This window comes from Vicugna pacos, chromosome 9 (assembly GCF_048564905.1).
Source record: "Vicugna pacos chromosome 9, VicPac4, whole genome shotgun sequence".
Classification (NCBI taxonomy): Eukaryota; Metazoa; Chordata; class Mammalia; order Artiodactyla; family Camelidae; genus Vicugna; species Vicugna pacos.
The window spans coordinates 7,091,633-7,119,613 of record NC_132995.1 but is presented as its reverse complement, the minus strand read 5'-3'; the positions used below and the strand labels follow the sequence as shown (position 1 = coordinate 7,119,613).

The window sequence follows — 27,981 nt, the reverse complement described above, 5'->3', positions numbered from 1 at the left end:
TTCTTTCCAGGATTCTGATGACTTCCTTCTCCGCAACCCCTGCAACTATACCCTACTCACCCAGACTTATTCAACATGATTTATTCCTCTGGGAGAGGGGACAGCGGGAGACATCGCTAGATCAGTAAATATTGCACAGGCCACTGGTGGAGGCAAGATCCAGGCCGAGGTAGTTTCTGTAGGAAGGGTGAGGGACTTGGGCAGGGAAGTCACCTGAGTTTTGTTTTGGGGGCCTGAGTGGACCTGAGCCTTGGGGTGAAGATGGTCTCTGATTCCTACTGGCCCACAGCTTTCTGCCTGGGACAAAGCTCCCCACCCCTTCAGCCTGGACCAGCTGATTAGTATTTGATCAAATGGCCTGCCTTATAAGTAGCGGCAATTGGTAGAAAGATCAAGTCTCCGTTAGAAATTCTGATTGGTTGCTTGACACAGGGACAACCGGCTGCCCAAGGTTGGTAGTGCCCGGCAGCTGTCATTGGCGGGTTGCCAGAGAACCGAGCTAAACGGCTCTCATTGGCTGCGGGTTAAAGCTCCGCCTCGGTGAAGAGGATGGGCAGTTTTGCCCCGTGCGGGTGCGGGGTAAAAAGACAGTGATAGATAGCCTCGGGAGGGCTCAGTTTAACAACTGTGCCTGGTGGTTTGCAGCGATGAACAGCTGTGATTGGCTGACCCTCCCTCCTCAGCCAAACCACGTTTAGATGTTTATGGTGGGGGTGAGACTAAGAGATGGAACAGGCGCTGAGCCAAAAGGCTTTGATTGGCCGCTCATCGGAAGAAGGGGCCTAGCAACGGCGGGCTGCCTCGATGCGCGGCTTTGTTTAAGAAAACAGCGTAACGGAAGTGGCGGTCGCCAGGGAGTACTTCGAAGGCGGGGAGGGGCAAAGCCAAGTAGCCGTGATTGACAGCTCGTCATGGAGGAAGCGGGGCTTAGTTCCCGACCAGGTGGCTGGGCGGGGATGGGCAAGAGAGGTTTCTGTCAGGGGCTGTCACTGCTGGGTGTGGCCTTGGGGGAAGTGATAGCAGCCAATGAGTCTAGTTTGGGGAAACCCGGGGGCGGGTACATCCCGATGTTGGGGGTCAGGGCTTGCAGGTGGGCCAGGGCCCGAGTTCCATTGAAGGCCACGTCACAGCCTGACTGGGCCAGGAGCCAGTTCTCCACCTCCGACTGGAGCCACTGGGAGGTCTCTGTAGGGGGAAAGGCAGGTGTTGTGAGGCGGTCAGACAGACCCGAAAGGACTGGGGGAGAACAGCGGGGAGGGTGCAGGGCAAGGAGTCCGAGGGTGCTGGGTTTGGGAGACGCCTAGGGGTCGGACAAGTGTAAGAGGGGAGTCGGACAAAGCCTAGAAGACTCGGTTTTGGGGCTCTCATCTGGGGACAAGCCAGGGACCCTTGTTCAGGGAAGGGTCCCGTTGGGAAGGGACCACCTGGGCTTACACAGGGAAGGGTAAGGGTCTCTTGGAGGCAGTATTTGGGTTCACATATAGGAAGGAGCTGGCGGGGAGTGGGGAGCATGCCACAACAGGAGTCTGATCCAAGACTCTTGCCAAGGTTGAGGTTAGGAGAGGGAGGTCACCCCAGGGAAGGATCATGTCCACCAAGATCAGGAGCTAAGTCAGAGGTCCAGTCTACTGAACCAATTCCACCAGCGCGAGCTGAAAGTGGGAGGTGGACAACGGGGGTCGGGTGTCTCACTGTGGCAGGGCCACTTGGGACTACGGGGAGTCTCGACCCTGTAGGGGCAGGGTGGAGTTTGTTCAGGCGGAGCCACGTCGGAGGCCAGCCACATTGGTCTGGGGCGTGGCTCTTGGGGGAGGAGCTGCAAATGACGGGGTAGGTGGGGCCTAACGAGGGCGGGGCCATAAAGGGGGCGGGGCCACCTGGCTCCGCGAGTCCTACCTTCCGGCCTGTTGCGCGCCCCCCGGTGCCGCCGGGCCAGGAAGCTGTGGGCCAGCAGCGCCTCCTTGGCGTGCTCGTCCTGCGCGCGCAGGGCCAGGGCGCTGAGCAGCTCGGAGTTGTTGGACGTGCTGCGGTAGTAGAGCATATGCGCCAGCTCCAGCGCATGCGCGCTGCGCCGCTGTCCGAACATCTGCAGGCGGGACGAGATCCGGCAGGGGCCGGGCAGCGCTGGGACTCCACTTCCCCACCCATACACACACCCCTGGGTCAGTCACACTGGCGCCGCCCTTCCGGAGGACTCCCGGGCCCTCACCAGGCCTATTCAGTTCAGATCCCCAGGTCAGGGGACCAGGTATTTGGATTTTTAACCCCCACGCTCTCGCCCCAGTGACTCCGCAGCCGCTGTCCTGGTTTGCTCATCTGAGCCACGTATTAATGGCTTTATTAAGGATTTCCGGACCATATGAGTTTTAGCCTGGAAACTTTGTGTTACAAAGATTTTTTTAAGTCCTTATCGTTTAGATACATACTAAAGTATTAACAGATATGTGTAGGATTCAAAATAATAATAATCTAAATGGTGGGAGAGTGGTGGGTCGTTAGATGAAACCTGACTGCTGCTAATTGTTGACGCTGGGTGCTGGCTACGGGGGTGCTCACCATACTATTACATTTCTGCATTTGTTTGAACTTTTCCATAATTAAAAACAAGATTTTAAACATTGAATTGTAAAGAAAAATGTTAACAGATGACAAATACTGGAAGAGCCACTTTCAGGGAAGAAGAGGGGAGGAGCAGGTCTGGGGCCCTGCTGGATATTGGCTGCCCCCTTCCCCACCCTTGGCCCCTCTTGGCCTGGCCCCCTTTCTCCAACCTTATGGTCCCTAAGGAGGGAAATGAAGGCCCACCAGTGCCCTCTGGGGCTCACATTCAAAATGTCTGTCCAGATTCCTCCTCTCACCCACAAAATGAGCTGAAGACTACTGGGTCCTACAGCCTGCAGGCCTGGGTGCCCGTCCAACTCTGTCCCCTCCAGCTGTGAGACTGTGGTTAAGACCTAAATCCTCGGGTAGTGCTGTGAACGGAGGCAGATAACAGAAGTGCTCTAGATGCTAATAAAACACTTGGCACAGAGCCTGGCCCATAACAAGCATTTAAACATTGTCTATGATTGAATATTTCTCTACATCCTGGGCTGGAGGCTCCCCTTTAAACATAAGCATTTTCTGCCTATAGAGCGTCACCCATCTTACATGCAGACCTAAGGTGAAATGCCTCTGAAGTTAACACACCCGTGGAAAATCGCTGAAATGGCCTGCACAGTACCGATGACACGCTTTGTTGCGGACTGTACTCTCTCCTTACAAGGCCAGCACAGTCGGTTTATGTCCCCGCTTTGGAACGAATCGCCATTTCTTTGGTTGAAGGCAAGATGTAGGAATTGCATGCATTCAGGACGAGTATAAAAAATATCTTGGGTTTTGTGCCTGTTTCTGCCAAGCTTATGGAGTTGCATTCTCACAGGTTAAGGGAGCAGGTCATGCGACTCCATGGCACACAGATGAGGCCAGACCTCTCCCTGGAGAGGGCTCACCATTGGCCACCTAGATGTTCCCTTCAATACTCGTGGTGGCCCACGCTGAGTGCCGTGTCCCTCCTCACTCAACGCCTCAGTCCACTCCTCCTTCCTCCCCTGGGTTCTGTACCTGAGGTGACGCCACCATCTACCCAATCACAGGCCAGACCCCTGGCACAATCCCCACCCCCTTCCCAGCCCCCTCCACCTGCCTTGAATCTCTCTGCCTTTTCCCCTCCTCTCCAAAGCACCTAGTGCAATGCCCAGCCTCCTCCTGGCCTCAGTCTCCCCCTTCGTCTGTCCTGACACAGCCTGACCCTGCTCCTCCCCTGCTCACAGCCCTCCCATGGCTCCCTAGTGGCCTCAAAGAGTCTGACCTCCACGGCCTGGCCCCTGAGGATTTCTCCCACTCACCTGCTCCTCCCCTCTGAACACAGTCCATGTTGAATGAGCCAATTTACCATGAAATTCCCCTGAGCCCACCCTGCTCTCTCGGGCTCCTGAGCCTTGGAACAGGCCAAGCCACCTTTAGTCTGTTCCTGGCTAACATTCATTGCCTCAGCATCAAGGTTCAGCCACCTGCTGGGACCTCACTTCTCCCCCCTGCACCCCAGATTCCAGCCCTGTGAGACCTCCAAGCTGTGCTCACCCAGCCCCTTCTCCACCAGGCTCAATCCCTGGCTTTCAAAGCTTCCCTCCAATCCCACCCGAGCCCTGGGCCTAGGCAGGAGTTGCTCCCCCTCCCCGCAACCCTTCACCCTCTCAGCCAGCACAGCCTGGTTATTATCTGTGGGATTTATTGCCAGGCCTCCTAGGAGCCCACCGGGATGGCTGCAACAGCTTGAAAACCAATGAACCAGCAAGTGAACGATCGGGTCCAACAGACGCCTCACACCAGTCCACACTCCAGGGGCCAGTGCCAACCCTGGGGGAGAATCAGTAAAAGGCAGTCCCTCAAGGCCCACTCAGCCTCAAGACAGAGCTCACGGCTCAGGGAGCAAAGCACAAATTGGGTGTCAGCCCCACCTGTCCCCTCGGCCATGAACCCTTGGATGGTGAATAACCTGCACGACTGTACGAGGCGGCCCTGCACTCACATGTAGCAGAATCAGGAAGGCACGTTGTTAAAAATACAGCTTCCAGGGCCCTAGGCCCAAAGTTTCCAACTCAGTCCACAGGGGCTAGAACACAGGAGCCGCGTTTATAAAATAGCTCCCCTGGGAGGGTGGGGAAAGTGCAGTGGCAGAGCACGTGCTTAGCGTGCATGAGGTCCTGGGTTCAATCCCCAGTACCTCCATTAAAAAAAAGAAAGAAAGAAAGAAAAACAGCCCCCCTAGTGATAATGACACCTGGCCAGGACGGGGAGGCCCAGACACAGGGAACAAGAGCCCTGTTCTCAGCAGTATAATTCATGTAATCCCGAGTTAGGTCCCATTGTCATCCAGTTTCCAGATGTGGGAGCTGAGGCACAGAGAGGTTAAGCGGCCTGTTCAAGGTCACACAGCTAGAAGACAGTCAAGCTAGATTCAAACCGAGGAAATCTGGTTCTAGAACACACATCATTCACCATGTCAAGTGTCTGTCAAAGCAGGCGCCCAGTGAGTGGCCGTGAACACCTGTGTAGCACCTGCCACGTGCCAGCACTGCACCCAGTGCGCTTCACAGAGGCACTCATTTCATCCTCACAGCAGGTCTCGCCATCCGGCCCATTTCTCAGATGAGGAAACTGAAGCACAGAGAGATAGGACGGCCTGACCTCCTGGCTGCACACCAAGGAAGAGGGACCCGGGAGGCTTGGCGGGGTGGCCCACTTACCTTGGAGGCCCGCAGGCCCATGAAGGCCGCAAAGAACAGCAGCAGCAGGGAGGTGGCCATCTTGAAGTCAGAGAGCACGACCATGCCCACATTGACAAAGAACACCACGCCTGAGACGACCAGCGTGAAATTGAGCAGGGCGCGCTGCAGGGTGGACGTGCGCACCTTCAGCTCAGGCAGCAGCTGCTCCAGGCCCTCCAACGGCGTGTCCTTGAAACTCTTCAGCACCAAGTGCCCCTGCTTTGTCCGGGCTGCTAGCACCACCCGCTTAAAGTATCTCCTGATGGACAGAGATGGAGGGGCGAGGGTAGTCAGGACCGCCCTGGGAAGCTCCCTCCGGCCCCAGGGCACTCTCTCTGGCTCTGCAGTCGCACCATCATTTTAAAACCTAGTTAACAACGGTTGGAGAAAAGTCAGAAATAAGTTTTGTGTCCAACAACAGGGGATCAGTTACATAATGCAATCCCCTATCATTGGACACATAGGTTTGCATCTTGATTTTATGGACTTAATAAATGAGAGTTGAAGAAGATTCCTTAGTTAATTTTCAAAATCAAATTCTAGATATATTTCAGAGTATCTGTTCAGTGCCAGGAGTGCTATGTAGCTCTGGAGAGACAAGAAAATGAGTCAGTTGCTGCCTTTGCAGAGCTTATAGTCCAGTGGGAGAAACAGATAATTAAGCAGTCTGCAAGTATAAATATCTCCCTAGCATAGATTCCTGGAAGTGGAATTACTGGTTTAAGGGATATGAGGGGCTTTTTTGTCTTTGGTTTTTGTTTTGTTTTTGGATTTGTGACCCTATTTGATAAACTGGTTTCCAGAAGGATTGGGTGATACACAGGCCCACTGGCTGACTCTGAGAAGATCTGGCTCTCTTGACCCTACTATGGATTTGAATATCTTCTGTTAAAAATATGGTGTTCATCAGAATCCCAGCTGCTCCACTTTTTCAGAATGTGACCTTCCCTCTCTGAGTCTCGGTTTTCCTCATCTGGAAAATGGAGAGAAATGGAGAGAAATGTCCCTACACTTTCTCTTCTCCTGGGAATTGTAGTTCTTACTTCTTGGGAAGAAAAGGTAGTATTGATTTACCCCTCCCCCTTTCTCGACTTCCCACCCAGGTCCCAGACACCCAGATCCAGACACTGACCTGTCAGTCCCCTCTCGACTCTAACCTGGCTCCCTCTCGCTGCAGCTGGGGAACAAGGGTCGCCTCACCTCTCTGCAGGGGGCGACTTGAAGAAGCCACGCTTGGAGCCCACGCTGGACTTACGGGGCATCTGCCCAACTCGCTGGCCCAGGGCCCAGAAGTGCATGTAGATATACTGATCCAAATTTATTGTCACCTGTCAAGGGGGGGGGAAGGAAGCAGAGGCAGCTGAGTATAATCTGGGATGTGAGTGCAGGATATTAGAATTAGATGCTCCTCTCCACAAGGATTTCCCCAGCCACCCCCACCTCGCCTTCCCAGGCTTATCATCACCCAGTGTCATTACCCTGCCATGGCAGGGCAGCCATGTATGGTTGTTCATGCTGTACACTGCACAAGGGCACCCCATCCAAGATGGCACCATTCACATCATAGGTGTTTTTACTACCATATTTCCTAGAATCTAAGATGCCACTGATTTTAAGATACTGTATTATTTTATGAAATAATAAAAAGTTTATTTCCCCACCTAAGAGGGAAAATATATTGCCAATTAAACTATGTCACACCACCGCTCATAAGTCACAACCCAATTTCAGAGATGATAACTTTGGAAGATTTTAGTAGTTTTATCATAATTTTGTTGACTTTAACAATGAGTGTTTTGGATTATCTATGATAGTCAGCTTCCATATCTGCAGGTTTCACATCCAGTGATTCAACCAACTACGGGATGGAAAATATATATTTTTTAAATTCCAGAAAGTTCCAGAAAGCAAAACTGGAATCTGCTGTGCACCAGCAACTATTTTACATAATATTTACGTTGTATTGGGTATTATAAGTAATCTAGAGATGATTTAAAGAATACTGGGGGATATGCATAGATTATAAGCAAATACTATGCCATTTTATATAAGGGACTTGAATATCCTTGGATCTTTTATATCCACAGGGGTCTTGGAACCAATCCCCTCCCATACCAAAGGACAACTGTAATACAGTTCTCTGGCAGATGGTGATAAAGTCCCTAATCCTAACAAGATCTGTTTCTTATGATAGTTTTCCTACAGATGGCAGTGAAGTAAACTGAGAAAGACGTGACTTTTTCTTCAAAGGCGCCACGTGGGCTGGTGCCCTGTGTTCAGGACTGCAACTCCCAGCAGCCTCTGCCTCCCAAAGGCGCCACCCCTGCCCTAAGGCCTTCAGGGAGTTTTGGTTCTCCTCTGGAAGACAGGCACCTGGACCTCATCTTGAGGGTGATGGACCACCAGAGCGTAGGCCATGGCATCCTCGGAGAGCAGGGAGAAGTTGGCCTGAGCCATCAGGGGTTCCAAAGCCTGAAGCACTTCCTGCTCTTTGGACAGACGCTGGGAGTCGGTAAGTGAAGGCTGGTCAAGGGTCTCCCTGTCGGGGTTGATGGGGTCATACAAGGCCTGAGAAGAGAGTCAGAGAGAAGAAAAATGGGCTATGTCATAGCCTGAGGGATTGTGGGTACACATAAGGATGTTCCTGGCCCCATCCTTTAAATAATGGGGGACCCCCAGGCTTGATTCTGGGCTCTCTTCCCTTCTCTCTCCTGGAGCTCACTCTAAATTGCCTCTCCATTCGCGCCTTTAAACACTGTGTCTGTGCAGATAACTACCTAGCTCACGTCTCCAGCTTGGACCTCTCCTCCAAGTTCTGGACCTAAAATCCATTTCCAGTGCATGATTCTGTCCTCCTCTTCTCCAATGGTAATAGAGGTGAAGGCAGCATAGGGCTGCCCAGATAGACTACACTTCCCAGCCTCCCTTGAGGCTAGGTGTGGCCCAGAGAATTCATCCTAGTTCTGCCCACAACCCAGTTTTGACCCCACAAGGGTGAAGACAATGCCCTTAGGGGATGGCAGAGTAACAAGATGGAAGGAACCTGGGCCCCAGCCTAATCTCATGTGGAACAAAGCCACCTGTCCACCCTGGCCCACTTGCCACAAGGCCGTGAAGTGGAAGGGAAAGAATCCTCCACCTTCTTTAAACCATTGCATTGTGGGGTCTGCTTGTTACAGCAGCTAAGCCTTTACAGTAACTGATATAAACTCTCTACTTGACATTTTTTGGGGGATGTCACGGTCACCCTCAAATCCAACATGTCAGGCCCATAAGATCACATCCTCCCATCCCCGTCTTCCAACAATATAACCATTTTAGGTTTCCCCTCCCAAACGTATTCATTCCAACCATCCCTGGCCTCTCCCCTGAGCATCAGACTCTCATATCCCATTATGTCTTTGGCATCTCCCGTTGGGTGTCTAATGGTATCTCATCTCTAACAAGGCCCCAGGAGAATGCCTCCTCCTCCCCTGGCCCAGTCCTCTCCTTTCAGGAAGTGGTACTATCACCTCTTCACATGCTCTGATCAGAAACCACATCCTTGATTCCTTTCTTCTCCTTGCTCCCATATCTAATCCTTTAGCAAATTCTTTGCCAAAACTCGGAATCGCTCTTGCCTCCATCTTCCCCTCCTGCCACCTTCTCATTCCTGCCACCTTCACCTGTCACCTCACTTCCAAACCGGTCTCCACCCAGCTGTCACAAAGAGCTTACTGAGATTATAAACGGATCCCACACCCTGTCTCTCCAACGGCTTCCTACTGCATTTGGAATAAAATCCAGATGCTTTCTACAGGAACTTCAAGGTCCCTACATAACTGCTCACTGCCTTGCCCACCTCAGCTTACACACCCACCACTCCCCCCTCAAAAACTTGTCGAATGAATGAATGAATAAACAAACAAATAAATGAAAGAGCAAGCTTCTGGGTGGCTTGCCTATTTGTTCACAGAGAGATGGAGTTTCAGGGTGACACGTGACTTGTCCCAGACTATACAGCAAGCCACAGAGGGAAATCACCTCTCCGTAAAACCAGCCCATGCACACAGCCCTCTGTGTGTCTCTCAGGAGAGGCAGCCTTAAGGAAAAACTCATGGAGATCAGGTGCAGCTTTGAAGTGGGAGGAATGACCCGGACAAAGGTTTGGAGGCAACTGAGCCAGCAGCTGGGTGATGCGGGAGAAATACGAGCCTAGCAAATCCTCGTCTAAACTACCTCCAGGGCTGGGTCATGCTGGCAGAGGACGAGACTGGAGCCCAAAGCTAAGGCCTGTGCCCAGGTCCTTAGCCAGGTCTTGGACTCACAGAATGACCTTGAATATTCCATTCCTGGGGCTGAGCTGCAGTTTGAGAGTGAGGGGATCTCAGAGCTGGAGGAGAGCAAAATCTACATCCATCAGGCATCCACTGCAAGCCAGATTCTCTTCTGGGAACTTCACATCCACCTGGGGCTTCAAGCCAGAAACCTGGACCTCGCAGGTGACCCCTGATGCTCCCTCCCCTCACATGATAAATCACAGTCACACTGATTCCACCTCCAAATCAGATCACTGCTTCACCCAGCTCTTTCCTCCCACCAGCCCTGCCCCATCCACACCATCACCGCCTTCTCCTGTCTGGATGAGTGGTCTCCCCAAGTCCCCTCCCCTCCCTCCTCTGCCAAACGGTCCTCCACATAGCAGCCAGGCAGGTCTCACCCAACAGTAACAACAATAGTGATAAATGAAAATGGCAACTTACACAGCACTTATTACATGTCAGACGCTGCTTGAAGAATGTTATCCACATTCGCACAGCGTGCCTCGTTTATAGTGTGGCAACTGAGGCTCAGAGAGGTTAAGTAACAGGCCAAGGTCACACAGCCAGGAAGTTGGATATCAGGAATCACACATCCAATCAATCTCCTACTAAGACCCTTCCCAGGCTCTTACTGCCCTCAGGAAGGAGGACCATGCTCCATACGACAGCCTGCAAGGCCTCCCAGGGCCCGACACAACAACCCTCTTTGGTTGTTCTACACTAAAGCCACCGCACTGGCTTTAGTTCCTCCAGGCACAAGGACTTTGCATATGCTGCTGGGACACTCTCCCTGCCCCTCTTCCTGCCTCCTTCCCTTTCCCTAACTGAATTCCTGCTCCTCCATCATATTCCTGCTCCCTTATCACAAAAAGCCTTCCTCCACTCCCTAGGCTGAGCAGGGCTGCCTGGCGCAGTTGGGCAGGATGTGCACTGCATGAAGGTGCCAGACCTAAGAGGTACCATTGTAGATGCTATAGATCTAGACATTTATCATCACAGTCACCCTTTCATAGGGACATAAAGGGTACAGAGCAGCACCGTCCAAAAGAACTTCCTGCAGTGATGAAAACATCTAGATCTGCACTGTCCACTGGGATGCCTCTGGCCGCAGATGGCAACAGAGCACTTGAAACCTGGTGGATGCAACTGAGGAATGGAATTTAAACTGTTATTTAATTTCAATTCTTCCCAATTTCAACAGCCATGTGTACATAGGGACTGTCATATTAGACCACCCCAGGCTTGGGAAAGGAGTACCTTTTTCTAATTTGCACACAGACCCTGGGGCAGACACCGAGGTCAGTTTGGACAACTGCTCAGACACTGGCCTTCACAGTCTGAATTCATCCAAGCACTGGGGGAGAGCATCTGCCTCAGGGCTGTCCCCACCACCCAAATTCCGCTCCCTGAGGGCAGGGGGCAGGCTCGAGTTCTCTCCTCAATGAAGCCGCAGCACCTGCACGGCACTGGGCACAAACATCTGCTGAAAGATGAACGATGTCATCGGGTCTCTGTGGCAGGTGTTACTATTTCCTATCCTCGAGCATTCCCCTGGGGACCACACATGGCATCTGTCTACTGAGGACCCCCAGACTTCTAACCCTACTCTGACGTCTTTCCTAGGCTCCAGACACACAGCCAAGAGCCTACTCCACACTTCCGAGAAGATGTCCAACGGGCCTCTGGAGGCTTCCACACAGGCATCCAATGGGCCTCCTCTCAGACCTGCTGTGCGCCGTCTTGGGGTCCTGAGACTCCTCCCAAGAGCTGCTCCCTTGGCCACCTTATGCATCTCAAAAGAGGCCAAGTCCACACTTTCAGGTGCCGGAGCCCAAAGCCTCAGGTCATCCTGGACCTGTCTCTTTCTCATACATCCAACCCACCAGCAAGTCCTGATTGTCCTGCATTCAAAATCCATCCAGAACCTGACTTCTCATCCTCTGGGCTGTTGGGGTGGCCTCAGCCCTGGTCTCCCTGCTCCCATCCTCACCCCCTAGTCTGTTCCCCACACAGCCACCAGAGGGCGCCCATTGTAACCTAAGTCAGCTCATGCTTTTTTTCTCTGCTCAGAACCCTGTGGTGGCCCACACCTCACTCAGAGTCAAAGCCAAGTCCTCACTGTGTCCCACAAGGCCCTGCAGTATCTGGCCCTGGGTGCCCTCTCTGCGCTCCTCTCCAGCCCTCTCCCCCTCGCTCAGCCTCCTTGCTGTTCCTCCCACACACCATGCACACTCCTGCCACGGGGCCTTTGCACTTACTCTTCCCACAGATCTCCACATGGCTCCCTCTCGCCTCCTTTGGGTCTCGCCTCCTTTGCATTACCTGCTCAAAGTTCACCCCATCAATGAGGCCCTCCCTGACTACCCTACCTAAAATGGCAAAGACACCTCTACTTTCTTTTTCTTCTTACTTAGGGTTTCCAGATGTAGCCCAGAAGAAATGAAATACAGGACACCAAGTTAAATCAGATTTTCAAATCAACAACAAATAATTTTTCAGTTTAAGTAGGTCCTATACAATAGTTGAGGATTGTACTGCATCGGACGTAATTATACTTAAAAAAAACTATTCAGAGCATATCTGAAAGTCAAATTTCACTGGGTCTAGAGGGTTGAATAGGTGTCTCCTCTAAATTCTTGCCCCCTGGAACCTCAGAATATGACCTCATTTGGAAAGAGGGTCTAATGGCAGGTGTCATTCAGGAAAGGCTCAAGATGAGATCATACTGGATTAGGGTGGCCCTCAATCCAATGACAGTGTCCTTATAAGAGACAGAAAAGGACACACAGACAAGAAGGTGATGTGGAAGATGGAAATAGAGACTGGAGTGATGTGTTAAATGTTTATATAATAACATTTTTTAATAACTTAAAAAAAACCACACACACATACACACACACACTCTTCTCTGGTGCCCCAGAGAAGAGCTTGGAGGTGGGCAGACAGGGGCACACCCGGGTCCTCTTGGAGCCTCAGTCTCTGTCTCTGCAAGTGGGGCTGATGTCAGCTGCTCCTCCAGGCCGCTGGAAGGCGCTGATGACCCTGACATAGGGGGCTGTTGCTGCCACTCATCAAAGCAAAGGGGGAACTGGGAGGGGCGGGGCAGTGTGTAGTAAAGGGTGAACTCAGCAGGCCTGGGTTGTCCAAATCCAGCACGTTCCAAAGAACTGGCCCTTGTCTGGCTCCTGGGAGGGAGCTTCTAAGCCCTTGGACTAACCTGCCTGGTAAGGGTGTCTTGGTTTACGGATGGGGGGGCGACTTGGGGCACATCTGATGGTCTATGCTAACAATGTGATCTACGGTGGGGCCTTGGGCCACAGGGGATCAGCTTGACCTCCAGAGGGGCTGGAGACTGAGGTCAGCCACTCGGGCAGTCCGTCTTACCTCCACGACCAAACCTCAATAAAAACCTTGGACACCAAGGCCCCGGTGAGCTTCCCTGGTGGGTGATGCTCTGTGCGTGTTGTCACATCGTTGGGGAAAGCTGTTCCCATGACTCTGCTGGCAGAGGACAACCAGAAGCTCTCGCTCCACCCCCTCGCCTTTTTCCTTTGCGATTTGATTTGCTATCCTTTTGCTGTAATAAACAACTACTGTGAGCGTAACGGCTTTTCTGAGCTCTGTGAGTCCCTGGAGAAAAATCAATGAATCTGTGGGTGTTCTTGGGGACCCCAACACAGGATCCCAGGATAAGGAGGATGCTGAGAATTTGGCTTCCCGACATCGCTCTTCCCTGGAGTTCCACTTCTCTCTGGCTGCTCCTGGTCCATCCCTCTTACTGGTCACCGTTCCCCTTCTTGACCTCAAGTCTGGCACTCCCGAGGGCTCAGCAAATACCCCTGGTGGTCTCCTGTAGTACCTTCTAGATCCTCCCAGGATTGTTTCTTAGCCCAGACCCCTTACCTCCAGACTGTGGGCATTCGAGTCCATCTCTCTACCTGGCTGTCCAATAGGCAGCTCAGATTCCTAAGTCCGAGACTGTGCCCTACACCTTCCCCGCAGATGTCTCCCGCCCCCGCTGTCTTCTGCATCTTCGTAAGTGGCAGCTGGAGGCGCCCCCTGACTCCTGGCTTTCCTTCAAGGCCCTGTGCACATGGCCGAAAGCAGATGCCTTCCAACCATTATCAGCGTCTGCCCACTTTTCACCACTTCCAGCGCTATTTCTCTTGTCAGAGCTGCCATTACCTCTTACCTGGACAAATATAATAGACTCTTTAATAGATCTCCCTGCCTCTGAGAGCCTGTTCCCCACAGGGCAGCCAGAAGGATCATGTTAACACATAAATCAGCTCATGACCCTCTGCTCTGAGACCTCCTGCAGCTCCCAGCTTCCTTAGCACGAAAGCCAAGCCCTCACCATGGCCCGCAGTCTGGGCACAATTTGCCCCCACTCCCTCTCTGCCCTCAGCCCTCATCTCCTGCCCTCTCCCCTTCCAGCCAGTGGTCCCACTGCTGTTCCCCCAGCACTTCGGGGATCTCTCTCACTTCAGGGCCTTTGCACTTGCTTTTCTCTCTGCCTGGAATACCCTGCCCCAGACACCTATCAGGCTTGCTGTGTCTCTGTACTCAGGGCTTAACTCACCTGTCACCTCCTTAGGGAAGCCTTCCCTGGCTACCCTGTCTAAAAGAGGCCCCCATCTGGTCCCTCTCTATCCTGCCTCAATCTCTTTTTCCTTGTTCTTCATAGCACTTAGCACTCCTGGGTATCATATTTTATATGTATTGATTTATCATCTCCCCACATGAATTCCACAAGGGCATGGCTTCATCTGTCTGTTCACTGCTGCATCCCAAGTGCTTAATACTTTCACTTTTTTATTTCAAAATTACTATTTTTTTTTCTTTTTTCATGGAGGTACTGGGGATTGAACTCAGGACCTCGTGCATACTAAGCATGTGCTCTACCACTGAGCTAACCCATCCCCCATCCCCAGTGCTTAGAACTGGGGCCAAGCTCCCAGGAGGTGCTCAGAGAATTTTTGCTTAATGAACAGGCAAACAAGGACAACAGGCCCCCCCCCCCTCCGCCGTGCTCACCTGCAGCTGGGCCAGGATGTGATGGTAATGGAACAAGGTACAGAAGTCCACATGGGCAGCAAACTCCTCCAAAGCCGCTTTATCCGCAGGACTGGAATGGAACTCCTGTAACCTCAGGAAGCAAAACTTCTCTTTAGGCCTCTCCCTTCTTCCCTAGGGGCAGAATTCTTTCCCGGGCAGCCCTAACAGACAATCAGAGCTCTCAGCTCTTTAAAGTGTTGTGATTTGTTGTGCTTTTTTCGGGGGTGGGGTGGGCACTGATCAGTTTTACTGACCAAGAAACTGAGGTAGCCTCAGAGAATGAAAAAGGGATGGCTTACAGAGCTAGACATTCAAGTTCCCGCTTTGACATTTACTGGCCGGCATTGACACAATGCTTATTGTGTGCCAGGCACTGTTTGCCAGCATGATATCATCCCCCATAGGATGCAAGGAGGCTGATGGAATTATAACCCTCATTACTCAGAGGGGACCCTGAGGTTCAGGAAAGTCACTTACTGAGGACCACACTGTCTCTGTAAAGAGAAGCTTGAGACTCCAATCTGGGCCTGTCTGACTCCAGAGCACGCATATTTAACCACTTTTTTATATTTCCTACCTCGGTGCCCTGGGTGAATGTCATCACCTCTCTGAGCCTGTTTCCTTATTGGCAACAGAGGCTCACAACCTCTTTCTCAAAAAAGCAATGGTGAGAATTTGATGTGATTATGTGTGCCTGTATACATACCTCTGTGTTCCTGTGTGTGTATATCTATTTGTGTGTGTGGTCAAAGTCCAGCATAGGACTTAGTCCCTACAGAGGTATTTAATTAATAATCTTAAAATTTATTTATTTATTTATTTATTTATTTATTTTTAATGGAGGTCCTGGGGATTGAACCCAGGACCTCATACATGCTAAGCATGTGTTCTACCACTGAGCTGTTTCCCTCCCTCTAATCAATAAGTATTAAATGAATGAATGATAATCCAGAATAGTCACAAGGGTCATAGTAGCTTAAGCTTGGGAGCAGGGCCAGGACTAAGTAGATGCAAGTGAAGCAACTAAGGTGCAAAATTTAAAGAAGGCGCTCACTCTTACACTCACGCAAGTGCCTACTTGCTTCACCCTAGTCCCTGCCCTGCTCTGGAATTAGACTACTTCGGTTCAAATCTGGGTCACTAGTCATGACCTTGGGTGAATCACTTTCCTTCTCCTGCTTCAGTTACCTCATTTGTAAAATGGGCATGATGGTTGTACCTCTTTTATTGGATTGTTCAATAATTCAAGAATACATGGAAAATGCCTAGCACAGTGCCATGTAGTAAGAGCTCAAATAGTGTGATATAATTATAATGACAGCTGCGTAGCTATAATTATTAGGTAGTAGCAATAGTAATGATGAGGATGATTATTATACCCATTTTGCAGAGGAAAAAACCAGGCCCCAGCAAGTACTTGTTCTAGCCTCCAGTACAAGCTAGAGGCTGGAGGGGGAAGGGTATATATAGCTCAAGTGGTAGAGCGCATGCTCAGCACCCAAGAGATCAGGGGTTCAATCCCCAGTACCTCCTCCAAGCAGAAATAAATGATGAAACCTAATTACCTCCCCCTCATAAAACAAGCTAGCGGCTGAAATTGCTGCTGCATCTGCATCTCAGAGGTCTGTCCCCTGCATTCCAACTCACGCCATGCCCACTTGGGGGGGGGGGCCGGTGACGTGAACGCGAACTACAACTCCCAGTAGGCGCCAGGGCAGCCTTCTATAGCATGAAGCGCTACACTGCCGCGAGGCTTGCCGGGAGTCGTAGTCCCCAGGCTCTTGGACCCGGGGCGGGCAGTACCTGTATCAGGAGGCGGAGCAGCTGCTCCTTGGAGAACGGGATGAACCGCTCGCGGTACTGCTGGGACCAGTCGCGGGGTTCCGTGGGGTTCCACATCCTGCGGTACTCCCCCATCTTGGCCGCCAGCGATGACACGGCCCGGGGGTGCCCAAGGACCGTGGGCAACAGGGGCCATACTCGGACCCTGGATCCCCAGACCCCCCGGGTCATATGCAGCATAGCCAGACCCTTTCCCCGGAGCCTAAACGAGGGAAATAGGGCTGAGGTCAAAGGTCATTTGGCGGACAAGCGCCCTCTCCACCTCCAGGTCCCAACAGTTTCTACCCCAGGATGGGCTCAGAGCCCATCCACCAGCCTCGTAGGCCCTCCTGCCCGTCCCCTCTCACACTGTTCAGTTGGCCTGGGTCCCTGGCAGAGGTCAGAGGTCTTAGGTCTAGGGGCGTTTTGCGGGTCCCAGAAGCCCTGTGGTGGTACAACTGGTCTCTGCGGGGTCTAGGCGGCAGGTGGATCTTAAGAGCATAGGAGATGCTCAGAAGAATACAGAGGGGTTGCAGAGCCGCCCTCCCCCGGCCATGCAGCCCTTGACCCTTTCCCTCACCTTAGCCAACGCTCGACTGTCATTGAGCCTCCTGCGCATGTGCAGAAAAGCGTCCTGGGCCTCCGAAGTTCGGCTTCAGTTCTCAGTAAGACGCATGCTCAAAGCCTGGGTCATTGAGCGGGTCCTATTTCTTCTAATGCCCTGTCTCGACTGCGCATGTGCAACCTTCTTGCGCCACACCCTTTCCTAGGGCTCAGCGCAGGCGCTGCAGAAGTATCTCCTTGTCCGCTAGCCTTAAAGGAAAAGGGGCGGGGCGGGCGCGAGACTCCCGGGACGGCTGGGTCGGGGCAGACCTCCCGCGCGCAGTCCGCCAACGGCGGGCGGGCCAACGTCCGCTGAGGCCACGCCCTGGCTCGTGTCCCCACCCAAGTAGGCGGGGAAATAGATGGGCGGGGATTTGGCGCAGCCAATCATCTGTGGAGGAAGGAAAAGGCGGGAAAAAGAGGAACCAAAAGAAGGCTGAGGTAGCGTCAGGGACCAAGCAGGGAGGGTGGGCGGAAGGAAGAGCAGGCCTCCAGGTGACGCGGGCCGGGCCTCCACAGTAAGGGTGACTCTTTGTCAGGCAGCATAATCCCCAAGCCTCACCGCCCTCGAGCCCCACCACCCCCATTCCACGTCCTTAAAGGGAAGACTCCATTCCTCTGAAGGTAGCTTAGTGCCGGGGGCACGGCCTCCTCAATCTGAGGCGACAGCTCAGCTCAGAGCCCACATTTCCCACACATCTGAGGTCCAGACCCGCCACTTGAGGAAATGCACTTTGATGAAGATGGAGCTGAATTTCTAAGCGGGGGCCCTGATTCTTAAGGAAATCACCTCAAATCACAAGAACAACCTAAAATCTACCTGGAGATGCCTGGTGTCTCCACTGTGGGTGCTGTCACCCCAAAACCTGAAAGGGATCCCCTGATTCAGACCTCCTAGTGTTTCTAATCGCCATTCCAGCACCCCTGGTCCCTCGAAAATTCCTCTAACACTGTCCTTATAATGGGACCTCTGGCTCCTGGGTCAAGGAAATCACCCCAACATCCTGCCCCTTTTCCCTGGCCTGGAATCCCCTCGCCCTGCACCTCCACCTCTCAGGCTCTGGCCCCCTCACCCCACAGCCTGCATTCCTGACTCCTGGGACCCCCCAGCAGCCCCCTCACCCTGCACCCCTACTTCTAGAATTCTCAGAAGACCCTCACCCTGCAGCCCAAACATCATGGGATCATCAGCCATCCTTTTACTCTGTGCCCCATCTCTAGGACCCCCAGCAGCCCCTTCACCCCATGCACCGGCTCCTAAGGACCCTGGCAGACCCCTCCCCCTGACATAACCCCATTCCTGGGACCCCCCCAGAACCCCCATCCCATGTCCCCTACTCCTAGGACCCCTGGCAGCCCCTTCACCCAATCCCTTGGACTCTAACCATCATCCCTTTCCCTCTTATCTTGCAGCAGCCAAGCCCCAGAGTGGGCCTGGAGCCTCCGGACAGTGGTGCCCAGCAGGCAGCACCCAGCATCCCTGCCTCAGCCCCCGGGGATCAGGGAAGCAGAGCAGTCACCATGCACATCCCAGAAAGCCTCCAGGACCTGGCCGACAGTGAAGCTGTGCAGTTTCTCAAGAGGCTAAAGACTATCACTCGGATCTTCGCAGGGGTGAGGCCCTCCTGTGGCCCGGCTGCCCCATAGGTGACCGGAAACAAGAGTTCTCACCTCTCAGACCCAGTGCAGAGGGAGTGGGGGGATAAAAGGGGTCCGATGGGGAGAACAAGGCAAAAGGGAGCTTGTAACTGAAGGCACTTTTTACTGAACATCTAATCATAAACCCTGCGCTATTCTAAGCACTTATCAACTCTCTTGGGAAGAAATGACCCTTCAGAGTGGGTGCTGTGAGCCCCAGTTTTGAGATAAGAAAACTGAGGATCAGAGAAAGTTAAATAATTTTTTAAAAGGCTATGCTGGCCAATGGGGTAGCCACAGGCCACATAGTGGCTATACTAATTTAAACCAATTAAAATAAAACATTCTGTGCCTCAGTCACAGTGGCCACATTTCAGGTACCCAACAACCACTGTGGCTGGTGGCTCTCATACTGGACGGTAAGGATCTAGAACATTTCCATCAAGGTGGAAAGTTCCACTGGACAGCATTGACTAAGGTCACAGAGTAGGAGGCGAAGCAGGGATTCAAACTGGGGTCTGTGAGATGCCAGAGCCCATTCATTTTCCACCTCTCAGACAATGGACCCGGAGAGGAGCAGGGGCTGGGAGCTCTGGGAAGAAAGATATACACAGAGGTCGGAAGAAAATATGTAACACAGACCTAAGATATCAGGGGCTAGGTGGGCGCTGTGTCGGCCACTGTGCCAAGCGAGACCTACACCTGCATTCATTTCATCATTACCACATTCCCAAAGAGTCAAGATGCCTGGGGTCAAATCCTCATTCAACCCCAGACTTTGCTGTGTGACCAAGCCAATCACTGCCCCTCTCTGGGCCTCAGTACATGAGGGGTTAGAGTGGTGACTTTGGGCTTTATGCTGTGCTGCCTCCCTTGCCCTCCTCTGACAGAGTTGGGAACTGAGGCCCAGGGAGAAGATGAGATATGATCAGAGTCTGGGGCATAGGAGGGGTACCCTGGATTGAACCTAGGGTCCTAATCCAGGATGGATCGGGCCCGGCTGAGCATCTTAGTCTGACCCCATGCTCTCCATGTAGAGCGACATTCTCCATTGCTTGCCTGGGTCACTCCTGGCGTAATTATCAGCAGCACCACTTTTCATTCTCAAAAGTGCCCCGTTTTTTTGTTTTAGATTTTTTTTTTTTTTGGTGGCAGGTAATTAGGCTTATTTATTTAATTTTTTTAATGGAGGTACTGGGGATTGAACCCAGGACCTCAAGCATGCTAGGCACGTGCTCTACCACTGAGCTATCCACCCTCCACAAGAGCCCTGTCTTATTTGATAACTTCTCGGGTCACCCGAGGTCTGTGTGACCTTGAGCAAGTGACTTGATTTCCCTGAACCTCTCTACCCTCCTGTATCTAGTCCTTCCTGCTCACCAAGAAAGACTGTTGTGAACATGATACAAATTAATGCCCCTAAACTGATGAGTGTGGGCCTGACCAGTCGTAATCTTTTCTCAAATAGCAATTATTATTGGGACAAACCATGACCTGCGATGAAGGAGAGAGAGGGATGTGGGGGGCAGAGGGTGGTGGGGACTTGCGTCCACTGTCATCTCATCCAGGGGAAGTGGGGACTTAGGAATTCCACATCCCAATTCCAAGTCCCTCCCCGGGGCCGGCTCTTCGGCTCCTTACCACGACCCTGTGACCTGGGTGTTATCACACTCGTTGGACACAAAGGGGAAACTGAGGCTCACAGAGGTTGAGGGACTCGTCCAAGGACATCAGCCAGTCAGCAAGCCAGTCAAAAGATGCTTCTGATGCTTCAGAAAGAAGGGCGGGTGGCCAGGGAGGAGGAGGCCCAGCTGGTGTGGACTGGAGTCAGGGAGGGTCGGGGGAGGGCCGCCAACCGGGCCAGACGTTCCAGTCATGGACTTTGCCTGCTGCCTCCATCCTCCCGCCCGCCAGCCCTCTCCTCCGGCCCCCCTGGCCCGGCTCCTCGGTAGGGAGTCTCTGGGCAGCTGGTGCTCTTGTCCTTCTCACGGCCGCCTGCCAGCTGGTGCCTTAACTGATGAATCCTTGCTCCCTCTCTGGGGACAGGATGGGAAGGGTGTGGAAGGAGGTTGGACTCGGGCTTCAGAGGGCGAGAGGTCTCCTCGGCCCAGCTGAGTTCCCGCTCCTTGCGTCTCCAGGGTGCCCTGGGCTGGCGCTGCCGCCCAAGGTTCTCGGGGTCAGTGGCCAGCCGGCCCATGGGCCTGGAAGGCAGGAGGCCTGGATTCCAATCCCCGCTCCCCGCCTCCACCGCTGACTGACCTTGAGAGGACACTTCCCCTCTCTGGGCCAGGCGTGAGGATGAACCTCAAGGCCAGGCACCCCCCCCCTTCCCCGAGGCACAGAGGCAGACTGGGAAACTGAGTCTCCAGGAGGGGAGCGATCTATCTGCCCAAGGCCACACAGCTGGTGGAGTCAGAAGCGTCTGGCTCTTTCCACGGCACCATAATGTCTTCGATTTATCACCTGTGAAACAACAATGAATTAGTAACCTGTCTCACACGGGGCTGGCATGAGGCTTCAGGGAGGTAGCGCCCGTCACGAATACAGGCTCAGAAATGATCAATGGGCCTTCCCGTCCTTGACCTGGCTCTGCCTCTGACCAGCAGGGCAAGATGCTCCCCTTCCACAGACTCAGCTCCTCAGCCCCGAATAGGGGATGGGTGTAAATACCCTCACTTAATGCTATGGTGCCGGACAAAAAGGGGGACTAGTGATTATTATTATTAATTTGGTGTGGGTTTGTTTTTGGGTTTTTTTTTTTTTGGTGGGGACGGTAATTAGGTTTATTTTATTTATATGTTTGTTTTATTTTAATGGCGGTACTGGGGATTAAACCCAGGACCTCATGCATGCTAAGCACACGCTCTACCACCAAGCTACATCCTCCCCCTTCCCCTGTCTTTTTTCGGTTATTTTTGTTCAGAGAAAGCAATTAAGGCAAAGGAGAGTTGAAGATGAACAGAGGCCGAGTTTAGGGGTCAGTCCTTTGCCTCCCACATTCCCCCTTCCAAAGGGCAGAGCCAGAGCAAAACAGGAGAGCCAAAGTCATTCTCTTTCAACGCATGTGCTGAGGTCCATTCTGGTGCTGGGGGCCAGGCATGGAGAGAAGGGTCCCAGCTGGACCCTGTCCAGGAGGAGTTCAACTTCTGCTGAATTCCCTTTCCCTTGCCTACTCCCTCCCTCCGGTCCCCAACGCCACCGCATCCAATCAATTACCAAGTCCAATTTTACATCCTAAATGTCACCAGATTCCCCAGAGCTCCAGCCTCAGCGTTTCTTTCCGGACCCTCCCACCAATCTCCTCTCTGAGCTGTCGTGGCCCTCCCATCCATTGTAGCTCTGGAGATTGTCTCTAACTCCCGGGTCTGAACCAGGTCATCCTGTGCTCAGAACCCTTCCACGCATAAAGTAAAGCCCTAATTAAGACTTTAACTTTCCACGGCTCCCAAGTCCAGGCTCCTTGGTCTGGTGTCCAAGGCCTCCGAGGGTCTGGCTCCCACCCAAGTTTCCAGCCTCACCTCCCACCAGCTCCCTCAGATGGGATTTCTCTCCAGCCCCTGAAGGAGCTTCACTCTGAGGCAACTAGTTTTTTGTACACATTGTTCGCGCTGCCTGGAATGCCCTTACTCCCATATGCCTGGAAAACCTCTCATTCTTTAAGGTCCAGTTCAGAGCTCACCTTAACTTCCTCCTAAATTCTGCCCCCTGACTTTGGTGCCTGCTCAAACCAGGACTCTCCCCGACTGCAGGCCCCAATCTCCTCCCCAGCCTGCAGTCTTACCCACTCTGGTCCATCTCTACATGGCCCCAGAGGGGTCTTCAAACACCCAGAGCTGCCCCTGCCCTGCTCACAGCCCTTCCGTGGCTCCCTACTTACCCCTAGACAGCATCCAGTCTTGTAGCCTTCTTCAACCTGCCATGTTCCTTACAGGCACTGCCTCATCCAGGAAGACTTCCTGGACCAGTTCCCATCCCTCACAATGTACACACAGGGGTTCCTTCCACATCCGGGGTGGCCTTTGACACACTTCATTGTGACTGTCTGGAACCAATAATTGGGCTTCAGATTGTCTCTGAATCACAGTGATAGGGACCACTGCCCTCAAGGCGTCAGGTCCAGCCAGAGGCCATATATACAGCCAGGGCTTAAGGCGGACTCAAGAGCCAGGCAGCTTGGGTTCAGATCCAGGCCCTGCCCCTTACTTGCTGACTAACTTTGGGCAGTTCCTCATACTCTCTGTGCCTCAGTTCCACTACCTAAAAAAACAGTGCTGTTCATAGTGCCCACATCCTAGGGTGGTGTAAGGATGACATGGGCTAGGGCACGTGGTGCAAGTACATCGGTAGTTTAATAAATAAACCGGGTAAAAGACAAGGGTAGGCGGGGACAGCGTGCTCTGGTGTGCTGTGCGCAGCGTGGCGGATTCGGGGGTCAGTACCGTCTCAGTGAGGCTGTATTTGCTTTAAAAAAAAAATCTTGAAACAGAAGATTAATATTTGTTAGGGACTGAATGTTTGTTATAGTCCTCTCTACACTTTTCTGTGCCTTTTTAAAAATTTTATTGTTGTATAATTTCTGTACTGTAGACTACACATATTTGAGATGCATAATTGGATGAATTTTGATAGATGTACACACCTATGAAACCACCACCACGATCAAGATAGCTAACACTCCCATCACTCCCCAAGAGGTGCAAATTTCAAACTCTCAGTTTATCCCTTTCCAGCTTCTTTTCTGTGTCTTTGGAATATTGCAAACACACACACAATCTTTTTTAATTGAAGTATAGTTGATTTACAATGTTGTGTTATTTTCTGGTGTACAGCATAGTGATCCAAAAAAAGGTATTTTTAATGGAGAGAAATGAGCTAAGCCTGAGGGAGGAGGAGGAAGTTGTAGGCAGAGGGAAGAGCTCGGAGGCAGAGAGAATCAATAGGACAGCAAATCCGTATTGCCCTGTCTTCCTAGGTCCCGGGCACTGTGCTAAGCATTTCATATTGGTATTTGGGTTTGGTGGCGTGTCCCCGTGTGGGATGGCAGAAGGGGAGAGTGACTGGGGATAGATGAGGGGCTGGGACTCTGTCCTGATGGGTCCTGGGAGCCATGGGGTGGGGAGCTGTTGAGCCAGGAGGGGTGGGGTGCAGAAAGACACCTCAGGGGCCATATAGGGGACACAGGCTGAAAGGGCAAGACTTGGAGGCAGAGAGGCCAGGGAGGAGGCTGGGGCAAGCATCCAGGGGGGAGGATGAGGCCTGAGTGGAGGGGTGACAGAAGGGATGGAGCTTGGAGGCTCTGAGGATGTGATAGGGAGGGAGGGGACAAAACCACACAGTGGGTGTACAGCCTGGCTGGCCCAGTGATGGGGAGCCTGGGGGGAGGAGTGGGTTCCAGGAGACGCTGAGCTCCGCTCCCACCCCTGGGAATCCTGCTTCCGCACCCACAGGTCTTCTCTCTCATCGTCTTCTCCTCCCTACTGACCGACGGCTACCAGAACAAGACTGAGTCTTCGCAGCTCCACTGCGTCCTCAACAGCAACAACACAGCCTGCAGCTTCGCTGTGGGGGCCGGCCTCCTGGCCTTCCTCAGCTGCCTGACCTTCCTCGCCCTGGACGCCCATGAGAGCTGCATCGCCAACACCCGCTTCAAGACGGCCTTCCAGCTCCTGGACTTCATCCTGGCTAGTGAGCCTCACCCCACTCCCGGGCAGGGCCCACCCACAGCTGCCCGACTCCAGCTCCCAGCAACCCCCCCCCGGCTCCCCAGGGCCCCAGGACACTGCCCTCGGCCACCCAGCTGGCCTCTGACTGTCCTCCACACTGCGTCCTCCCTGGGGAATTACTGCCTACCCCTTACACTCAGTGTCAGGGTCACCTCTTCTGACCCCCAGGCTAATTCTAGAATCCGCTCTTCTGCATAGCTTTTTCCTCCCAGTCACCTCCCTTCTTCACAAAATTTCTTGAAAATCCACCAGTGGCTGGAGGAAGGGTACAGACCCGAGTTTGAAATCTCGCCTCTGGTGCCTCCTTGCTCAGTGAGCTGGAATGGGTCTCCTCCTCACAGAAGCTGGGATGAAAACCCCCACCTCCAGGGCTTTTCTGAGGATGAAAGGAGAGAAGGGACTGTAGTAATGTTGACATTTACCAGGCACATCCCACAGGGCAGGCAGAGTCGAGGGCTCCATGTGCCCCATCTCATTTCTTTCTGAGAACCACCCGAGGAGGTAAGTCCTATTCAGATCCCCATTTTACAGAGGAGCAAACTGAGGCTTGAGGAGGGTAGGGAATTGGGCACACAGCTGCCAAGCCCAGATCCAGGCTTCTGAGCCCAGCCTGGCCTCCTAACCAAGGCCAAGCACCTTAGCTAGAGCCCAGCACATAGTAAGCACCAAATTAACGCACATCCCTTCCCCTCAGGCCCCAGGCTCCTTTCTCACCTCTTCCACACCTGCCCAGTTCCTGCGTCTCCAGGCTGGGAGGGCCCCTAAGGGTCACTGAGTCCAGTGCTGTCCAAGAGAACTTTCTGTGACAGTGGGAATGTCCCCAGTGAGGGAGCCACCAGCCACGTGGGGCTACTGAGCACCTGCAGAGTGGCCAGTGCCACCAAGGAGCTGAGTTTTTTTAAATTCTATTTTAATTGATTGAAAATGTTAACTGATTGAAATGTGAAAAGCCTCAAGTGGCTGGTGACCCCTGTCATGGACAGCGCTGCTCCACGCCAGGGTGCTTTAGAGAGGGCTGGTGGGGAGAGGCCTCAGTGAGACCCCAGGCCCCACCCACCACCCCCAAGTCCCCCCTTCCACACTTCAGCCACCCCTCCTGAGCATGCTCTCTCTCCACCCCTCCCCCCCGCCTCTCTTCTCTCCTGCAACCCCCCAAGTCCTCTGGGCAGGCATCTGGTTTGTGGGATTCTGCTTCCTGGCCAACCAGTGGCAGCATTCGCAGCCCAGACACTTCCTCTTGGGGAGCAGCAGCGCCAAGGCCGCCATCGCCTTCGCTTTCTTCTCCGTCCTCGTCTGGGTGAGGATGAGCCCTGCTCCCCAGGCACCCTCTGCAGGGCAGGGGGGTAAGAGGGCTGGAATGTTCCCGCTCTCACCCAGCTCCCTGGGCCTCCGCCAGCCCCTTCTGTGACTTTGGGCAAACCGGGAAGAAGGCGCTCCTTCCTCTGAGCAGACACAGCCCAGCTTTAGGTGACATGCTGGTGCCCTCGTCCAGTGAGCTCTGGACACAGCCGTCCTCCCCACCAGGCCAGCCTCCAGCCCCAGTCCCTCTCCTCCCCCGCCCTGCCTGAGCCAGCCTTCAGCTCGCCCTCCTCTGCCCACAGGTATTCCAGGCCTACCTGGCCCTCCAGGACCTCCCGAATGACGCTCTAGTCCCCTACAAACGCTCCCTGGACGAGGGCAGCGTGGTGCTGACCTCCCTCTCCCCGCCGTCGGCTGCCAGCCCAGTCAGCACGCCCCCCACGGGCCCCCACGGCCTGAGCTATGCCAGCTCTGCCCTGCCCCCCTATCTGACCACTCCGAAGGCCCCCCGCCTCACTATGATGCCCGACAACTAGACAGCCTCACCCACATCAGTAAAGAGATAATCCTCCCTCCAGAAGGGTTTCTGAAAACAGCCCTCTGTCCTCCTGTCTGTTCCTCTCTGGTCCCTCTAGTGGCCGGGGGTAGGGGGAAATCCAACAGGGTCTTCTCAGGGGTGTCTGCAGCGGGTCCCATTTCCCTACTGCCCCCCAGACTCTCCATCGGGGCATCCCCTTGACAGTGGCAGATGAGAGCCAGTGGCAGGAAGGAAACACTTTTGGGCCTATTACACCGCGAGCCGTTTTCTCCTCGCACTGGCCACGGGAGGGAGGCACGAGGTGGCCCCCTGTACAGCTGAGGATGCTCAAGTTCAGAGAGAAGATGCTACCGCCCGCAGAGGGGGCCGACACTGGGACCTGCCCTGTCGCTGAGCCAGGGCCCCACGCCCTTAAACTCACCCCAGGGACAAGGGACCCAACTCAAAACCATGCTGTGTGAGGAGTCGTTTAAGGAACAGGGAATGGCAAGTCCGTGACCGAGATGAGGGGAGACCCTTGTCTTCAAATATCTGAAAGACAGTCTTGGGGAAAAGGAAGGAATTGTATTCCAGAACCCCAAAACTAAAGGGGCCCCCAGCATCCAGCACCACAGACCCGGGGTGTCTAGAGCAGTGCTGTCCAATAGAAATCGAGTGTGAGCTACAGGGGGCTGACTTTAACTTACCCACCTCCCCCATGAACAAAAGTAGAACAAAACAAGTCAAATGGATGTTTATTTTATTTTACCCAATATACCCCAAATAGTATCATTTCATCATGTCATCAGTATAAAAACCACGAGCCAAGTATCCTACATTCTCGCACACTCAGTTTTTTAAATCCTTCCCCTTTATTTACAAGGTGACACCTCAGTTTGGGCTTGCCACATTTCAAGCGCTGATGGTCACGTAGCTAAAGGCTACCATAGTGGACACTGCAGCTCTAGAACCTTCTGGTTTTTCTAGAACAACCAGAAATCTGTTTCTTTTGATGTGGATTGGTTGACAGTGAATACCAAAAAAAAAAAAAAAGCTGTATGTTACACAGGCCAAACAAAACACCCACACAAGGGCCACAGGGGAACCCGAGAAGCAATCATTCACAAACTGGACAAAGGGGTATGAGCCATGGGGAGTCAAATATGGGCTCCGTGGTCCCTTTTTTGGTTTCCTGTGTGGCAGACCCCATGCTCAGTGCTGAGGGTGCAGAAATAAACAGGACATGGTCCCCATGCACATCTGGAGAGAACAGCTGCAGTGCAGTGGAGTGGGCAGTGTTCTGGGCTGGGAAACGGGAGGACTCGGAGCTCTGGTCCTCACTCGGTCACCAGCTGGATCACCTGGGACAGGTCACTTAATTTCTCTGGGCCCGAGTTGGGCTGGCAGTCAAACCAGAGACTTGGATCAGATTTAGATTGATAGTTTGCAGGTTGCGTTCAGAGAGGTGCCCTTCCCAACCCTACATCAACCCAAGCAGCCTAGTTCCAGCGTTTTCCATGTCAGGCTTCTGGGCAAATTCCTCTAAACAGAAAGAGAAAAGAAAGGAGAGAAAGGGAGGAAGGAAGGAGGGAAGGAAGGAAGGAAGGACAGTTGAAAAACCCCACAGCAGTGGCTGAACACATAGGCTCCGGCAGCAGGAAAACCGGGCAGGTGCGAACCCCACCTCTGCCACTCGCCCCACTAAGCCTCTC

General features: G+C 53.1%; 2 protein-coding genes across 16 annotated transcripts; one reads left to right on the top strand and one right to left on the bottom strand.

Moving 5' to 3' along the window:
* Nucleotides 1-66: 66 nt before the first annotated feature.
* TMEM143 (transmembrane protein 143) lies at nt 67-17,231 on the bottom strand. Of its 2 annotated transcripts, XM_006208504.4 has the most exons (8): nt 17,070-17,231; nt 16,472-16,712; nt 14,648-14,752; nt 7,683-7,877; nt 6,510-6,637; nt 5,289-5,568; nt 1,897-2,086; nt 67-1,185 (listed from the first exon to the last, which is right to left on the bottom strand). In XM_006208504.4, exons 1-8 carry the CDS (start codon nt 17,090-17,092, stop codon nt 977-979), a joined length of 1,371 nt encoding a protein of 456 aa, XP_006208566.3. In that variant the 5' UTR covers nt 17,093-17,231; the 3' UTR covers nt 67-976. The 2 variants fall into 2 exon arrangements, with proteins under 2 accessions (XP_006208566.3, XP_015098417.2); XM_015242931.3 differs by lacking the exon at nt 16,472-16,712 and having other exon boundaries at nt 17,070-17,208.
* SYNGR4 (synaptogyrin 4) lies at nt 16,698-26,347 on the top strand. 14 transcript variants are annotated; one of them, XM_072966724.1, is made up of 6 exons: nt 16,698-17,154; nt 18,506-18,706; nt 24,226-24,415; nt 24,892-24,954; nt 25,611-25,750; nt 26,055-26,347. In XM_072966724.1, exons 1-6 carry the CDS (start codon nt 17,044-17,046, stop codon nt 26,286-26,288), a joined length of 939 nt encoding a protein of 312 aa, XP_072822825.1. In that variant the 5' UTR covers nt 16,698-17,043; the 3' UTR covers nt 26,289-26,347. The 14 variants fall into 14 exon arrangements, with proteins under 14 accessions (XP_072822825.1, XP_072822824.1, XP_072822837.1 ...); XM_072966723.1 differs by having other exon boundaries at nt 17,133-17,154; nt 24,178-24,415; XM_072966736.1 differs by lacking the exon at nt 16,698-17,154 and adding an exon at nt 17,385-17,533.
* Nucleotides 26,348-27,981: the final 1,634 nt, after the last annotated feature.

What these genes read in the sequence shown, in the direction of transcription:
- SYNGR4 (XM_072966724.1), top strand. Translation starts at nt 17,044, where the DNA reads ATGCAGCCCTTGACCCTTTCCCTCACCTTAGCCAACGCTCGACTGTCA. An exon ending in AAGTTCGGCTTCAGTTCTCA is followed by an intron (nt 17,155 to 18,505) that starts GTAAGACGCATG and finishes CTTATCTTGCAG; the next exon opens with CAGCCAAGCCCCAGAGTGGG. An exon ending in TCTTCTCCGTCCTCGTCTGG is followed by an intron (nt 25,751 to 26,054) that starts GTGAGGATGAGC and finishes CTCTGCCCACAG; the next exon opens with GTATTCCAGGCCTACCTGGC.
- TMEM143 (XM_006208504.4), bottom strand. Translation starts at nt 17,092, where the DNA reads ATGACAGTCGAGCGTTGGCTAAG. An exon ending in ACATCCTGGCCCAGCTGCAG is followed by an intron (nt 7,878 to 14,647) that starts GTGAGCACGGCG and finishes CTCTCTTCTCAG; the next exon opens with GCCTTGTATGACCCCATCAA. An exon ending in GGCGCGCAACAGGCCGGAAG is followed by an intron (nt 1,186 to 1,896) that starts GTAGGACTCGCG and finishes TTCCCCCTACAG; the next exon opens with AGACCTCCCAGTGGCTCCAG.